Source organism: Suricata suricatta, chromosome 3 (genome assembly GCF_006229205.1).
Source record: "Suricata suricatta isolate VVHF042 chromosome 3, meerkat_22Aug2017_6uvM2_HiC, whole genome shotgun sequence".
NCBI lineage: Eukaryota > Metazoa > Chordata > Mammalia > Carnivora > Herpestidae > Suricata > Suricata suricatta.
The window spans coordinates 42,929,738-42,947,083 of record NC_043702.1 but is presented as its reverse complement, the minus strand read 5'-3'; the positions used below and the strand labels follow the sequence as shown (position 1 = coordinate 42,947,083).

Below are 17,346 nucleotides of genomic sequence, written 5' to 3'. Positions count from 1 at the left end.
CCTCGCCAGCATCCATAGTCTCTTGATTTGTTCATTTTAGCCACTCTGACTGGTATGAAGTGGTATCTGAGTGTGGTTTTGATTTGTGTTTCCCTGATGATGAGTGATGTTGAGCATTGTTTCATGTGCCTATAGGCCATCTGGATGTCCTCTTTGGAAGTATCTGTTCATGTCTTCTGCCCATTTCTTCACTGGGTTATTTGGTTTTTGGGTGTGGAGTTTGGTGAGTTCCTTGTACATTTTGGATTCTAGCTTTTTTTCTGATATGTCATTTGCAACTATCTTTTCCCATTCTGTCGGTTGCCTATGAGTTTTCTTGATTGTTTCCTTTGCCTTGCAGAAGCTTTTTATCTTGATGAGGTCCCAAGAGTTCATTTTTGCTTTAATTTCCCTTGCCTTTGGGGATGTGTCAAGTAGGAAATTGCTGCGGTTGAGGTCAAGGAGGTTGTTTCCTACTTTATCCTCAAGAGTTTTGATGGTTTCCTGTCTCACATTCAGGTCCTTCAGCCATTTTGAGTTTATTTTTGTGTATGGTGTAAGAAAGTGGTCTAGTTTCATTCTTCTGCATGTTACTGACATTGTGCATTTTCAACAAGCCTCCAAAGGATGTGGTTGCCGTTGTTCATGAACTACACATTGATTGGCAAGGTCCCAAATGGCCATTTCATCTGTTCTGTGCTGAAACTGCCAACACCTTCTTCTCCATCTTCACTGCCAGCTGACCTTGCATCTTATTTTAGTGAGAAAATTGAGGCAATCAGAAAAGGACTTCCACAAACCATCCACCTATCTGTAGCTGTGTCCATACTGTGTCCATACAGCTTTCCCTTCCATCACTGTGGATGTACTCCCCATGTTCCTAGGAAACGCTGATTCCTTAACTTGTACAACACTTCTAGAAATAGTTGTCTTTATTCATTGTCTCCAAATACTGTCCTCCCATTGTCTCTTGAACCTACTTTCTCTCAGTGTTTCTCTGCCACTCTCCCAAAATTGCTCTTGTCAAGATCACCATTTACCTCCATACTGCTAAATCCAGTAGTCACTTCTCAGTCCTTATCTTATTTAACATTTGCCACAGTTGATCTTCCCATCCTTGAAACACTTTTTAACTTGGCTTCTAGGTATACACACCTTGTTTTTTTTCCTGTCTCTCTTTCTACATCAGTCCTCTAGTTGCGTTTCATATCCTAACTTCTAAACTTTTAGTGTCCTAGAATTTACTCTCGTGTGTGTGTGTGTGTATACACATTTTCATAGTATGCTTATTCAAATGATCTTACATATCATTTATGCATTGATAACTCTTACTAATTTTTTTATATCCATTCTATAACTCTTCCCTGAGCTCCAAACTCAGATTCCCACCCAGAATCCCTCTACGTATTTGGTAATAATAATTTGACACATTTAGCTTGTCAAAAACTGAGCTCTATATCTCCTCTTCTGGAACTTTTTCCACATCCTTTCCCATCAGTATATGAGAATTGTTTTTCTAGTTGGCAAACCAAATGCCTTAAGATTATCCTTGACTATTGATTCTCTTTCTCATTGATTCAAGAGTAAATTCTGTAGGCCTTCTTCAAAATATATGTAAAACCTAACTAGATTTCACCATGTCTGTGATTACCGCTGTAGTCCAAGCAACCATCATCTCTCACCTGGGGTTTTGTTTTTTTTTTTGTAATAGTATTCTAATTGGATCTTTCCATTTCCTTCTTTGCTATTTTCAGTCTGTTTACTGCCCAGTGGCTAGAGTGATTCTGTAAAAATGTAAGTCAGATCATGCAATTCCTCTTTAATGAGTTTCCATATCAGTAAAATCAAAGTCTTTATAAATGTCCTATGAATTTTACATCCAGGTCAGTAAACCTTTTTTTTAGAAAGAATCATATAGTAAATATTTTGGGGGTTGGGGGGTTATACAACTAGTCTCTTACAACTATTCAGCTTTGCTGTTGTAGCATGAAAGCAGCCATAGACCATAAACCTTCAAAAAATTTTTAAGGCAATCAGCCCTTGGGCTGTAGTTTGCTTATCCCTTTTTTGGATGATATGACCCACCATTTCGTCTGATCTCATTTCTTTCTTTTCTCTTACTTTGTTTCAGTTGAACTAGCCTTCTTGTTGTTCCTCAAACTTGCCAGTCACACTTTCAACTCAGGACCTTTGTATTTGTAGTGCCTTTGCCCAAACATTTTTCTATACATCTGGCTTAATCTCATCTTTTAAAACTTCTCGGGCTTTCGTTAGCCACCCTAAAATTGGAGTCATTTCCCCTGTCTCACACACATCTTCCTGCTCTATTTTTCTTCTTAAAATTCATCACCAATTAATATGCTATATATTGTACTTATCTTGATTTATTATCTTTCTCTTCTCTAGGATATAATTTCCTGAGGGGAAAGGTGTTTTACTATTGTTTCACTGCTGTATTCCTAGAGCCTACTGTAATATTTCATGCAGGTGCTCAAAAAAATATGTGGTAAATGAATGTAATCAACAGTTCAGAGCATGGAGGACAGAAGTGCTCCGTCACACGGGTGGCACTAGTGCATACTAGATTGTGAATGTATGTAGTTAAGCACTTCAGATATGGGCAGATGAGGTCACTAAAGATTAAAGACAGCATCTGGAACACAGAGGTGGCAAAATAGCACATATCAGGTCTTAGACCTGAAACACTTCCTTTTCCTTCTGGGATACTCATAGAAAGTCTGGGAAGAGGAAGGGCTGAATTTGGTCACTAGGCAGATGTGGGTATTATTGATTCAGTGAAGTAGACACAACCTGTAAAAATAATCTCATCTAGGACCACACTCCTCCAACAGGTGGGGGAGTCAGAGGGGGGTTCTGTTATAGCATTTGATAATATATTTTAGAATTTGCTAATGTGGATAAATGGATCAAGATCATTTTAGATAGAGAAATAGTGTGAACATGGAAGGTATAGGTAGGTAAGTGCAGAGCATATTTAGAGGCAGTTAAATCAGTTTAGGTGAGTCAGGTATTTTATATAGAGTAGTAGAGGAAGATAGATAGTGAAAGATAATTTGAGGTTAGATTATAAGGGTCAAATTCTAGTCTGAATCTTAATTTTTTTTTAATAGAAAATTGGGAGTAGGGAAGTGACTTGATCAGGGTGTTAACTCTGATAGTTAGTTTGGTAGTAGTATTCAGGGAAGAATGATAGGCTTTAAGTGGTGAATGTTACAGCTTTAATGTTATAGACTATAACAAAAGTCTAGGCACTGTGGGCCTGAATAAGGATAAATACATTGACAAAGAAAGCAAAGGGTCTCTATGATAGCTATTAGAAGGAAGAATCAGTGAGACTGGTTGACGGACTGCGTGTGGGAAATGAACACAAAAGATCTGAGGATATCTGATTTATTTAATTTGCATGCCTAGGAAAATGGTAATGCTACATCCCTTTTATATCCCTGGATAGTTGTATCTGACTTTCACTTTTAATATCTAGTTACCTTCATGTATTACCCAAGACCAGCCTCATAAGTTTCCTCACTTATTATAAACCTCCACCTACCAATCTGAAGTGGTCTGCTTTTTCAGTCCCTCCCTGCCTTCTGTCTACCTAGTTTCAGATTATACTGGAGCCAGTTTTAGATTATACTGAAGGAGCTCCCAAGGAGGTTGTGAACAAACATTTCATTAGAAAATTAACAAAATAAAAAATAAGGTAATTCTCATTGCAGTTGGAGGATGGGCCAAATTATGTTTAGTGGTTATATTAATAGAAAAAGCTAATTCAGTAGTCAAAGCAGTTGCACAGAGCATGGAGAAGAGGCTCTAGACAAGAAAAACATTTCTAGTAAGACAAGATTAATCAAATCTTGGAAATAATCTTTCTTGTTTTAAAGACCACAAAGAGTATCTGTAATCTTCCTTTGAAAGTTATGTAAAGATTAATTTCATGTTTTTAAATTTTTATTTTACTTTTTGAATAAATCATATCTTTACAGAGTTCAAAAACCAAAAAAATATGAAAAAGTAGAGTGAAAAAAATTACTCTTAATTTTATCTTTTATCTGCCTAGCTCCTATATGCCTCCCCTCCCATAGGTGAAATTACTGGTACTAATTTTTTGTAATCTTCAGGAAAAATTATTATGTATACTCTATTTCAAGAAATGAATATAAAATGAAATAAGAAACATTTAAACTGAGTAAAAGTACAGATAAGAGATACTAAATTCAGAATTGTGTTGAATAAATTTTACCAAGATAACATCCTTTTTTAGTCTGAAGCTGCTTAGCAAGAATCAAGTCATGAATGCTTATGATGTTGATAGAATGTGATATTCTTTTAGCAATGGTAATGATAATTGTATTGGAAGTGGTTAAAGCTTTTTTTTTTTAATTTTTTAATGTTTATTTTTGAGAGAGCCAGAGCGTGATCAGGGGAGGGACAGAGAGAGAATCTGAAGCAGGCTGTAGGCTGTGAGCTGTCAACACAGAGCCAACGTAGGGCTCGAACTCACGAACCGTGAGATCATGACCTGAGCCGAAGTCGGAAACTTAACCAACTAAGCCACCCAGGTGCCCCGTTAAAGCTTTTTTAAAGAAATTCAGATGTGAACTTATTAGTATATCTGTGCATATAATCTGTTTGAAAGGTTTGATTGCATTCTAGGCCAATATATATACTTTTTATTTCATATTTTAGAACGAGTCAGGCAGTGTTAGTACCAATGCATTTTTTAGTTAATTGTATTCATCTGTGTGCAGCATCCTTTTTCCTACTATCGCAAATTGATTTCACAGTTGACATTATTTTTTTATTTACATTTATTTATTTTTGAGAGACAGAGGGAGACAGAGCGTGAACAGAGGAGGGGCAGAGAGAAAAAGAGACACAGAATCTGAGGCAGGCTCCAGGCTCTGAACTAGCAGTCAGCACAGAGCCCAACGCAGGGCTCGAACTCACGAACCTAGGGATCATGACCTGAGCTGATGTCGGATGCTCAACTGACTGAGCCACCCAGGCGCCCCGACACTTACTACTTTAATACTGAGTATTCATCTAATCATTTCCTTCAAATAGTATATGTCAATGAAATAGGAAGAGTGACAAGATATATTTGGCTAACGTCAATCAATTACTTGATGTGCATGTAATAATATATTTTTTATTGAGGTGTTTTTGCACTGTCATCATACTGACTAGAGTCATATTCTTACTTGGCACATCCAGATGCTCCAACTTTGTGTGACCTAGATAGAAAACATATGGGGGTATGTGTGTGTATTTTTAGCACATGTTAAGCTTTCAGCCTTAAGGCAAAATATATGCAAAACTTCAAGAAGTGAAAAGAAAATGTCTTTTAGAAAAGAATACAGGATTGATGAAATGGTGGGGAAAACAAACTAAAAACTATTTGCTCTAGAAAATGTAGTAGTTAAAAATTGAGTTTATTTATTTTAATTACATTTTAAAAATTTAAATCCATTGTTTGAATAATGAGTTCTGTTTTGAAAATGAATTTTAAATGAATTTTACTTTGCCTGAATAAAAATGAAGATTTAATTTGTTGGCAGACCTTTTATCATCTATTGCTGTCCCAACTGTAACTCATTTAGAAAATGCTCCTAATTTAGCCCTATTGATCTGATGCAATCATTGCCTACTGTGAAATAATGTTCCAGAGCTACTAGCCATGTTCACTATAAGAAAAGAAATTCCACATTCAATGATTCTCATGTTTGATAGCTTTTTAGAACCCATTTCTTTAAGTGATCTTTTTACAGTTCTGTGCACTAGCTATTCAGCAGGTCAGCCAGTGAAATAACATCTTTGGATTCATTAGCAGCTAAGATTTATATCTTTAGGCATAAGCTGAGGCAGCACTCTAATACAAACTAAAATAATATATTTACATTAGAAGTATCACAAGCTTTATATGTGTATTCAGTGCAGGAAATTTAGGCCTCTTAAAACATTAATTTTCTTGAAATATTTTCTTGCTTTTTAAAAATGCATTTACTTGTATGTATCAGAGACGTACAAAGATGTAGCTTTAGAATAAATTGTTATTGCTCAACTCTTCCTTGTTTAAAGTAACTTGTAATATGGAACGTATGAAGCAGGGGCATTTCATTCCCATACAAGTTGCACATTATTCAGAACCTTACCAATTTTTTGTTACTCTGAATATTGTTCCTTAAAACACCAGCTAATAGCTGGCTTAAAATAACACCTATAATAATCAGAAGCCCCTGGGGCACCTGGGTGGCTCAGTTGGTTAAGCAGCCGACTCTTGATGTCGACTCAGGTCATGATCTCACAGTTTGTGAGTTAGAGCCCCGCAATGGGCTCTGCAGTGACAGCATGCTTGGATTCTTTCTCTCCTTCTCTCTCTGTCTGCCCCTCTGCTCACTCTCTCTTGCTCTCTCAAAAAGGAATAAAGAAACATTAAAAAAAAAAAAGAATTCAGCAGTTCTTTGTCTTTTTATATGCAAACACACAGGAAATGCGAAGATTGCAGTGTGGCCGTTCCTCAAAAAATAGTTACCATGTTAGCCAGCAATTTCACTTCTAGGAATATACCCAAGGGTAATGGAAACATATTTCACACAAAAATGTGCACATGAATGTTCATAGCAACATCATTCCCAATAGCCAAAAGGTAGAAATAAATTTAAACATACATTATCCATTGAAAGGATAGTTCAAAAGTATATCTATACAATGGAATATTACTTAACCATCAAAAAAATAAAAAGGAAGGAGAGGGCGCCTGGGTGGCAGTTGATTCAGTGTCCTACTCTTGATTTCAGCTCAGGTAATAGTTTCATGGTTTGTGAGATTGAGGCCCATGTCAGGCTCTACTCTTCACTGGGTATGTAACATGCTTAAAACTCTCTCCCTCTACACTATCCCTTCCCTGTTCCCTATTGACAAATCTCATGAGATCTAGGGGAAAATCTCCACAGAAATCTAAAACCAAATGTCATGAAATTTCCCTCAAAAAAGAAAAAAGATACTGGTACAACATGGATAAGCCTTGAAAATGTTACATTAAGTGAAAGGAACCATGCACAAAAGACTATGTATTATATGATTCCATTTATATGGAAAACCCAAATTTGGCAAATTTATAAAGACAGAAGGTAAATTAGTGATCGCCTTGGGGGAAGGTGGCAGAGAGTGGAGAGTGACTGCTAATGGGTACAGGATTTCTCTTTGGAATGATAAAATTGTTTAAAAGTAGTTGTGATAGTTGCATAACCTTGAAAATATACTGAACACCATTGGTTTATATACTTAAAATGGGAGAATCGTATGGTTTTGAATTATATCTCAATAAAAGTATAATATTTTAAAAATGAAAGAAAAAGTTTCCTTTGGATTTCCTAAAGTAAATTAGTAAACAAAGACTACAATTTGTTTCCTTTTTTTTTTTTTCAAAGTAAGCCCCATGTCCAGCTTGGAGCTTAACTCAAGACCCTGAGTTCAAGACCTGAGCTGAGATTACAAGTCAGACGCTTAACTAACTGAGCCACCCACATGCCCCTAAAGACTTTAATTTCTAACCCATGTAGTGATAGGACAACTCAGAGTCTTAATTTTTAAAAAATAAAGAGGTAATTTTCAATTCCTGTAGGGTTAATTTTCTCTAGAAAAATGTATTCTGCAAAGTTCCACGCCTTCAACAATTTGTTTATTGTGCCCTGTTGGGTAATTGACACTGTTCTTAATACCAGGGATCCCGTCACCACATAATCAGTCACCAAGTCACATCAGGTCTATTTCATGTCCTTAGTTTATCCATGTTCTCTTTGCCTCTCAGCAATATGCATGGTTCTGTTACCTAGTCCAGATTCAGCCACAGTATTAGTATTAATAAAATACTATTGTTTGCAACTGTTTTACCTTAAAAAAATTGGAAGAATAATGTCAGTTTAACTTCCACTCTACTTTTTTTTTTTAGTAAGAGGAAGAAACATTGGTAGCTTTACAGCTAGTGTGCCAGGAATTACACACAATCTTCAATGCTTAATAGGAATATTTTATGAATGTGAACTTGCATTTCTTTAGTAAAAGTTGAGAAACTAGGAGTTGGATTAATACAGTCACATTTTTAAAAATCCATATTACTTTAGTTTCAGTTCTCACTAAATCATTCTTATAAAAGATCTTTTTGATTAAAATATTGTTTACCTATGATATAAATTTAAGATGTATGGTATATTTATTTGATACATTTATATATTATATAATTACCATTAATTATAATGGTAGCAATAGTAAACATCTCTGTCACATTATATAATTTTCTTTTTACTGGTTGGAATAATTAGGTTCTACTCTTACAGCAAGTTTGATGATGATTATACAACACTGTTGTCAGTATTTGCCATATTATGCATTAGATCTCTAGGACATATTTACTACTTGTTGCAAGTTTGTACCTGCCTACCCCCTGGTAACTACCATTTTATTTTCTAACTTGTACAAGTTTGTCTTTGCATTCCTCATATGAATGATATCATAAAGTATTTGTCTTTCTTTCTCTGACTTCTCTCACTTAAAATAATGTCCATAAAATCCAAAGGTCTTTTTCTAACATCCATGTGTGATCAGGCATTTCCGCAGCTAGATTTGTCTCTAATGACTCTGCATTGCATGTAAGATAAACTATAAACTTGCTTGCATAATCTGATAGTTCATTCAGGATCTTGCTCCTTTCTGTCCAGCTCCCATCTCCAGCGAAGGCATATTCTCTGTGCTTCCATGCCTTGCATGTGCCCTTTCACTGTCAGCAGTGCCCTTCCCATGATTTGTGGGTGGCCAGCTCCTTTCAGGTCTCACCACACATGCAGTTGCTCTGTGAAGTAGACTTAGGTTTCTTCTACAGTGCCTCCTCTGTGTTTTCTAATAGCAGTTTTTATAATACATTATAATTATTTTATTTTATTTGTATTATTTTTATGTTTAATTTATATCCAAGTTAGCATATAGTCCAATAAGAATTTCAGGAGTAGAATACAGTGATTCATCCCCTATGTATAACATATATCACTCATCCCACCAAGTGTCTTCCTCAATGACCCTTGCCCATTTAGCCATCCCCCCACCCACAACCCTTCCAGTATCCCCCAGTGCTCTGTTTTTAAGAGTCTCTTAGGTTTTGTCCCCCTTCCTGTTTTTATATTATTTTTGCTTCCCTTCTGTGTTCATCTGTTTTGTATCTTAAATTCTACATATGAGTGAAGTCATATGATACTTGTTTTTCTCTTAATTTCGCTTAGCATAATACCCTCTAGTTCCATCCACGTTGTTGCAAAATGGCAAGATTTCATTGCCAAGTAATACTCCAGTGTGTGTGTGTGTGTGTGTGTGTGTGTGTGTGTGTGTACATACACATCTCTTTCCATACTTTGGCTGTCATCAAGAGCACTGCTATAAACATTGGGGTGCATGTATCCCTTTGAAGCAGCACACCTTTATCCTTTGGATAAATACCTAGTAGTGCAATTGGTGGATTGTTGCGTAGTTCTATTTTTAATTTTTTGAGGACTCTCTGTACTGTTTTTCAGAGTGGGTGCACCAGTTTACATTCCCACCAGCAGTGCAAAAGAGTTCCCCTTTCTTCACATCCTCGCCAACATCTGTTGTTGCCTGAGTTGTTAATTTTAGCCATTCTGACAGATGTGAGGTGGTATCTCATTGTGGTTTTGATTTGTATTTCCCTGATGATGAGTGATGTTGAGCATTTTTTCATGTGTTAGCCACGTGAATGTTTTCTTTTGAAAAGTGTCTATTCATATCTTTTGCCCATTTATTCACTGGATTTTTTTTGGGTATTTAGTAATTTCTTTATAGATTTTGGTTACTAACCCTTTAACTGATGTCATTTGCAAATATCATCTCCCCTTCCGTTGATTGCCTTTTGGTTTTGATGAATGTTTCTGCTGTGCAGAAACTTTTTATTTTGATGAGGTCCCAATGGTTCATTTTTGCTTTTGTTCCCCATGCCTCTTGAGACATGTTGAGTAAGAAGTTCCTGTGGCTGAGGTCAAAGAGGTTTTTGCCTGCTTTCTTCTCTAGGATTTTGATGGCTTCCTGTCTCATGTTTAGGTCTTTTTTTCATTTTGAGTTTATTTTTGTGTATGGTGTAAGAAGGTGGTTGAGGTTCATTCTTTTGCATGTCACTGTCCAGTTTTCCCAGCACCATCTGCTGAAGAGACTGTCTTTATTCCATTGGATATTCTTTCCTGGCTTGTCAAATATTACTTGGCCATACATTTGTGGGTCCATTTCTGGGTTCTCTGTTCTGTTCCATTGATCTAAGTGTCTGTTTTTGTACCAGTACCATGCTGTCTTGATGATTACAGCTTTGTAATACATCTTGAAGTCTGGGATTGTGATGCCTCCAGCTTTGGTTTTCTTTTTCAGGATTGCTTTGGCTATTCGGGTTCTTTTCTGGTCCCATATACATTTTAGGATTGTTTGTTCTAGCTCTGTGAAGAATGCTGGTGTTATTTTGATAGAGATTGTGTTAAGTATGTAGATTTCTTTGGGTAGTATCGAAATTTTAACTATTTGTTCTTATCTATAAGCATGGAATATTTTTCCTTTTTTTATGTATGTCTTTTTCAGTTTCTTTTATAAGCTTTCTATAGTTGTCAGTGTATAGATTTTTCACCTCTTTGGTTAGGTTTATTCCTAGGTATTTTATGGTTTTTGATGCAGTCGTAAATGGGATCAATGTTTTGATTTCTCTTTCTGGTGTATATAAATGCAACCAATTTCTGTGCATTGATTTGATATCCTGCGACTGCTAAATTCTAGCACTTTTTTTGGTGGAATCTTTTGGGTTTTCCACATAGAATATCATGTCATTTACAAAGAGTGGAAATTTGACTTCTGCTTTGCTAGTTTGGATACCTTTTATGCCTTTATGCTGTCTGATTGCTGAGGATAAGTCTTCCAATACTATATTGAGTAACAATGGCAAGAGTGAACATCCCTGTCATGTTCCTGACCTTAGAGGGAGAGCTCTCAGTTTTTCCCTTTTGAGGATGATATTAGTGGTAGGTCTCATATGGCTTCTATAATCTTGAGGTCTGATCCTTCTATCCCTGCTTTCTTAAGAGTTTTTTTATCAAGAAAGAATGCTGTATTTCATTGAATGCTTTCTTTGCATCTATTGAGCAGATTGTTTTGTTCTTACTCTTTTATTGACGTAATATATATCACATTGATTTGTGGACATTGAACCATCCTTGCATTCCAGGTAGAAATCCCACTTGATCGTGGTGAATAATTCTTTTAATGTATTGTTGGATTCGGTTGGGTAGTATCTTGTTGAGAATTTTTGCATCCATGTTTATCAGGGAAATTGGACTCTAGTTCTCATTTTTAGTGGTGTCTTTGTCTGGTTTTGGAATCAAGGTGATGCTGTCCTCATAGAATGAGTTTGGAAGTTTTCCTTCCATTTCTGTTTTTTGGAACAGCTTCAAAAGAATAGGTGTTAACTCTTTAAATGTTTGAGAATTCCCCTGGAAAGCCATCCAGCCCTGGACTCTTGTTTTTTTGGGAGGTATTGTGCATTATAATTATTTTAATATCCAGTTTTCCTTTTATATTTTTAGCTCATTGAGAGCCAGTTCCTTGTCCTTTTATTTTTGTATTTCCAACTTTTAGCATGTAATCTGGTATGAAGCAAATAGTAAATATATGCTGAAAAAATTCAAAATGAGTTTCCCTAAAAATTTTAATTTAGCTAAGTATATATTATATGTAATGAAATTAAAGATTTAAAAATTTTTTTTGATTCTACATCACATGTTTCCTGGAGCAGTTACAGTTTTAAATAGTGTAGTATATCCTTTAAGTATAAATGTAGTTATCAGGACATAATTTTTTGTTTAGAAATATACACATTAAGCCTATAGCTCAATTTTTACATTGTTTACCATTTTTTTTATACTTTGATTTCATGTACTTTGTATATTTTTTTCTAATTCAGATCACTTTCTTTTTTTTTTTAATTTTTTAATGTTTTTTATTTATTTTTGAGAGACAGACAGACAGTGCGAGCAGGGGAGGGTCAGAGAGAGAGGGAGACACAGAATCTGAAACAGGCTCCAGGCTCTGAGCCAGCCAGCAGCACAGAGCCCGACGCGGGGCTCAAACCCACGAACCGTGAGATTATGACCTGAGCTGAAGCTGGATGCTCAATGGACTGAGCCACCCAGGCGCCCCTAATTCAGATCACTTTCAAAGCAATACATGATAGTCAAAAGTTAAAATTTAGGATAGAACAATACCTAAATTGTTTTTCTCATTCTGTCACTTTGCTGTGCACTTTGGGCCTAATTACTACACATCAATATTTATATGTGTATTAATGAATGAAAGTTATTGGAAGTTTAGAAATGCTTATGTATAAGGATCTGTTATAATAAGATTAATGTTGATACTTAGAACTGTACTTTGAGAAATATTCTGATTTTAGGATGCTAGGATAGTAGCTCCCAATTTTCTTAGACTTCCATTATTCTGGGGTGTTTGTGTGTGTTTATTTAATTTGATGACCCCAATTATTTATCTTTAAGTGACTAGATTCAATATAATCTATTATAAAATAATTTTGGTTTGAGAATACATTAATACCCTCAAGTTAATTAGAGATTAGATAGTATATTATACTATGGAGGGTCATGGAGGGTAAATCAAACATGAAAATACATTTCTCTTTAAGAATTCCCAGTTAGGGTCTGGCATAGGCTCTAGCTTACAACTGTTTTTAATTTGAGGGGGAGAGATGTTAGCAAAGTAAAAACAATGAGTTTGTAGCCAGAAAAGTTGGGGTATAAATCATGTTCCATGACCTGTCATCTAAGTTTCCTTGGGTAAATCAGTCAGTTTAAGCTTCAATTTCCTTATTTACAAAATAAGATAATAATACCTACATAAAATAGTTGTGAAAATTAAGTTTCTAGGATAGTTGTACCAAGTAAGTTCTTCATATATCGTAACTCCTGTTGGATTAGTATTAATAAAACCCTTAGAATAGGTAAAAGGTTTTCCTGTTAAATGTAAGGTAATTTGTCTTATTGAGTAGCTGTTATACTATGTGTGGTTTTCCAGCAGATTTGTCTTTAAGATTCTGAAAACTGAGTGATTTACACATGATAAACATCAACATGCAGAGTCAGTGCTAATTGCCATGTCCAGAAGAACACTTCCCTTCCCTGCTGTCCCCTGACATGCCAGTTAGAGGACAACATGAATTTATTTACTTAACCTTTCATTTTATCATATATAATATTGTTAGTACTTAAAACTGCCTGTGTAGGTTCCTGGTCATGTTAAGGAGCTCATTTGGCCAGGATCTTTTGGTCAAGTCAGAATGTCTGTCTCTCTGTCTGTGTGTCTCTCTCTCTCTCTCTTTCTCACTCTCACCTTCTCTACAATCAGATATTTAAACCAGTATTTTTTCACTCACAACCAGTAACTTTTCTACATTACAGAAAAAAGAAAAAAAAAGAACAAAGAGGAACTTCTCAACTTTCAGTCATTGAATCTATAAACCTACTTGTTTGTGTACCCATTCTTCTTCATTGTTTCTGATTCAAGTGTGTCATATTAAGCCCCACCCTTGATCCACACCTGCCTCGATTATTGCTCTATCTGCTTTCACTTTATAGCCATACTGTCTAAATGTTTATTTATTTTGAGAGAGAGAAAATGAGAGAGAGTATATGCATGAGTCAGGGAGGAGCAGAGAGAGAGAATCCCAAACAGGCTCCACACTGTCAATGCAGAGCCTGACATGGGACTCAGTCTCATGAACTGTGAAATCACGACCTGAACTGAAATCAAGAGTTGGACACTTAACCAAGTGAGCCCCTCAGAAACCCCTATAGCCAGACTTTCTGAAATACTGTCTGGGTTCTTTTTTTTTTTTTTGTATGTTCTTCCTATAATGACTATTCAGTCATTGAAATTTGGCTTCATTTACTCTCCTTTCCTAGATCCTTTACACATTTTTCTCAGGATTTAGGAAGTGCCATGTAAATATTTGTTGAATGAACAGCTTATGACTGTATTGATGGCTTCTCCAGAGATTTGACTATAACTGTATCTTATTAACTGAAGAAACTGCAATATATATACCTGATAGTGCACTTCATAGTCAAACTTCAGTCAGTCTCTTTGGACTATGTTTCTTTTAAACTACCCTGCTGCATATTTCCAATGAAGAAAAAATGGGCTCATTATTCAACTTTTATGTCTGTGAGGTTCACTTAACTTTTTTAAGTGTTCTGTATATGAAAGGTAATTACAAAGCTAATTAAGCATGCATTATCCCAAATTTTTATATGTTTGTCTATTTACAGAAATCTTACAGCTTAGCAATTTAATTTAAATATACTCAAGTATATATTTTAAACTTTAGGATTAGGTACTGGCCTTTGTGTTTGCCTACATTGTGTACTTTCATCTTTCAACAATTCTGGGTGATAAATATTCTTAGTCATCTTGTAGAGAAAAGAACACTGAAGTTAGGGGAAGTTAACTAGATTTCATACTGTACTATATACGGTTACTAAAATTCAGAACCAGAGTTCTGACTGACTTTATGGCCTATGCGGTCTCCTCTAAATGATACTGAAAATACGAGCTGGGAATGGATGCTAAATACAGAAATAAATGGTGTAAGTACTTGAGTTTAGTAAATCTAAATTATATTCAAATTTGTCTGTGTCCTTTTGTCCTTAGGCAGTTATTTGGCAGAAAACTAGAGTGTCTGATCATAAGATGGCTCTCATGTCTGTTCTGGGGACTGCTGTTATGGGCAACATGGAATCCTTTCAGTACCACTGTGAAGAATCTCAAGTATGTAACAAAGTGTTCTTTAATAATCCTGGTTTACCAGTAAAACTCAGGTATTTTTCTTTTGGGGGGTTGAGGTGGCAAAAAGTTCTTGTAACATTTTTCTTAAATGTATATATAGGGTGAAAAGAACGTTTACACCATATATTAATCCTCTCTTCCTATTCCTACTTCCTGTTTTTATCTTTCCTGTTTGTTTTTAATTTTAAGCATTGAGGTTACATTGTTTTTTATAATGATTTTCAATTTAGTATCGTACATTTCACTATGAAAGAAGAGTTAAGTTCTCTTACCTTTGTTTTCCCTCTCCCATTCTAAATATCTTCTCCATCTTCCTTTTCTTGATCTCTCAACTTCAGACAGTGCTTCTTGAGTTCCTGTAATGCTAGATGAGGTTATAAACTCCAGCTCTTCCCTTTACTTGCTCTTCCCTCTCTCAATTGTATCCACTCTCCTTTTATGTTACCAAGCTTAATGACTTGTTTTCTTTTGTAACCATTTTTAAGTATTCCATCTTTTTGTTTGAAAATTGAATCTAAAAGTTGCAAACTTATATGAAATATATTACTATGGCTACAAATAATTTTCATTGCAAAGCCTAATATCGTTCTAGGATTACATTTCCTAAGAATCCATGGTATGTGTCCATGCCATACAAATGAGAATATTTCTATTATCCTAATTAAATAGAATATCTTTTCTTGTTCTTTTATCCATTGCTCAAAATTTGTCATGTTTTTATTTGCTTTTTCTGTGAACTATCTTATATAGTTTCTTGCTTTTTCTAGAATTTCTAAGGTTTGGTTTTTACCCTTTTTTAAGTGAAGAAACTTTCTTCATTGTGTCAGCAATAAAATCCAGCACTTTTACTTACTCCAGCTATAGCTAGTAATTCATTCTGTTCCATTTTTTTTTTAATCATTAGATTTAGAACCCAATTTCTTATTTGGACTGATCGCATGTCAGACTTTCTGCACAGATCTTATCCTGTACTGGAATTTTTTTCATAGGAATACTAGTTGTTTCCACTATTTCTTATATCCCATGCCTTCCTCTTTCTCAGTATTCATTCTGATTTTTCTTATATACATCTTTAGTTAACTTCCACAGATATGGGACATGAGAAGTAAACTTTTTTGTACAAGAATGACTTTATTTTGTACTTTGTCTTTGATCGTCTGGTATCGAGGTAGAATTCTAGATTGAAAACAGTTTTTCAGAACTTTGAAGACATTGAGTATCTTTGACCATTGTGTCTGATGGGAAGATGCACACATTTCGATTCTTTCTTTCTAGCTGATCTGTATTTTTCTTTCTGAACATTTTAGGATCTTTGTGTTCAGTTTTTCAAATATGTGTGTAGATGTGTGTCTTTTATTATACATTTGCTTATGATTCTGAGTACTTGGTGTGAGACCTATCGAATCTGAAAGCTCCTATCTTTTTCAGCTCTGGGTTATGTACTTCCATCTGTCATAACATGGATAATTTTTCTCTTTTAATTAAACTCCTTATTATTGATTTAGGATCTCCTCTTATTTTTCTCTTACACTTTCTTTCCAGTTTTTCATCTTTTTTCTGTAAGCATTTGGAGGTGTCTGACCCTCTCTTACCCCTTCTGAATATTTTTAAAGCTTTATGTTTAATTTCCAAGAGCATTTTTAAGTTTACCACTTTTTCACAACTTCTGTTTTTTTGGATACAAAATCTTGAATCTCTCTAGAGATACTAGGTATTGTTTCCATTTTAAAGTTATTTGTTCCTTAAATTATCTCTGTTTCTTAGGAGGTCAGTTTTGTTTTACTTTTCAGGCCTTTCTCCTCCAAGCCATCTTTTTGTGTGAATAGGAAATCTAATTGGGAACTCAGTGTTTGTGGCTGGGCTTATTGACTGTCAGGCTTCAGTTGAGTATTAATCAAGATCCTGGTTCTGTTCCCAGACTCTGAGGGAGTCATACCATAATGGAGTGGGGGCTTAGCACATTATACCCATACTGACTATTCTAGTTCTCAGGAAATTTATTTCAGTTTTTCCCTTCTCCCTTCCCCCCATTCCCTTTCTTCTTCCTCTGTCTCTCTCTCTCTCTTTTTTTTTTTTTAGCAGAAAATTAGATTAATTGTCCTTATTCAGTTTTTATAGAAGAGTATATAATTATCCATATTCAGTTTCTTTAAAGAAGAGCCTATAAAATAGAATCTGTTTTTGCTTGTCTGTTGACCTGAGGCCTTGAGCCTGAAGGCTCTCTGTTGTGCTGGGCATTTGGTTTCTCTGTTCTACTCTTCTTTTTTCATAATTTGTTGAAATCTCTTTTCTACTGCTAGTTCTACTTTTCTTGCAGTATTGATTTCTTAATTGTTATTATTTTATTAGTCTTAGATGAGAGCTTATACTCAGTTAATGTTCTCTCTGCCTGAGGAACAGTTTAAGCTGTCCTTAGTGGTTAGCTATAGTGCCTGGAGCATGGCCATGATCTGACAT

General features: G+C 35.2%; 1 protein-coding gene across 6 annotated transcripts in view; it reads left to right on the top strand.

Moving 5' to 3' along the window:
• The window catches only part of PMS1 (PMS1 homolog 1, mismatch repair system component), an 87,419-nt gene that overhangs the window by 43,293 nt on the left and 26,780 nt on the right, over positions 1 to 17,346 (top strand). For all 6 annotated transcript variants that reach the window (XM_029934254.1, XM_029934253.1, XM_029934252.1 and 3 more), the window contains one exon: positions 14,755 to 14,871. In XM_029934254.1, coding sequence (XP_029790114.1) covers positions 14,755 to 14,871 — 117 coding nt within the window. The remainder of the gene's footprint in view (positions 1 to 14,754; positions 14,872 to 17,346) is intronic.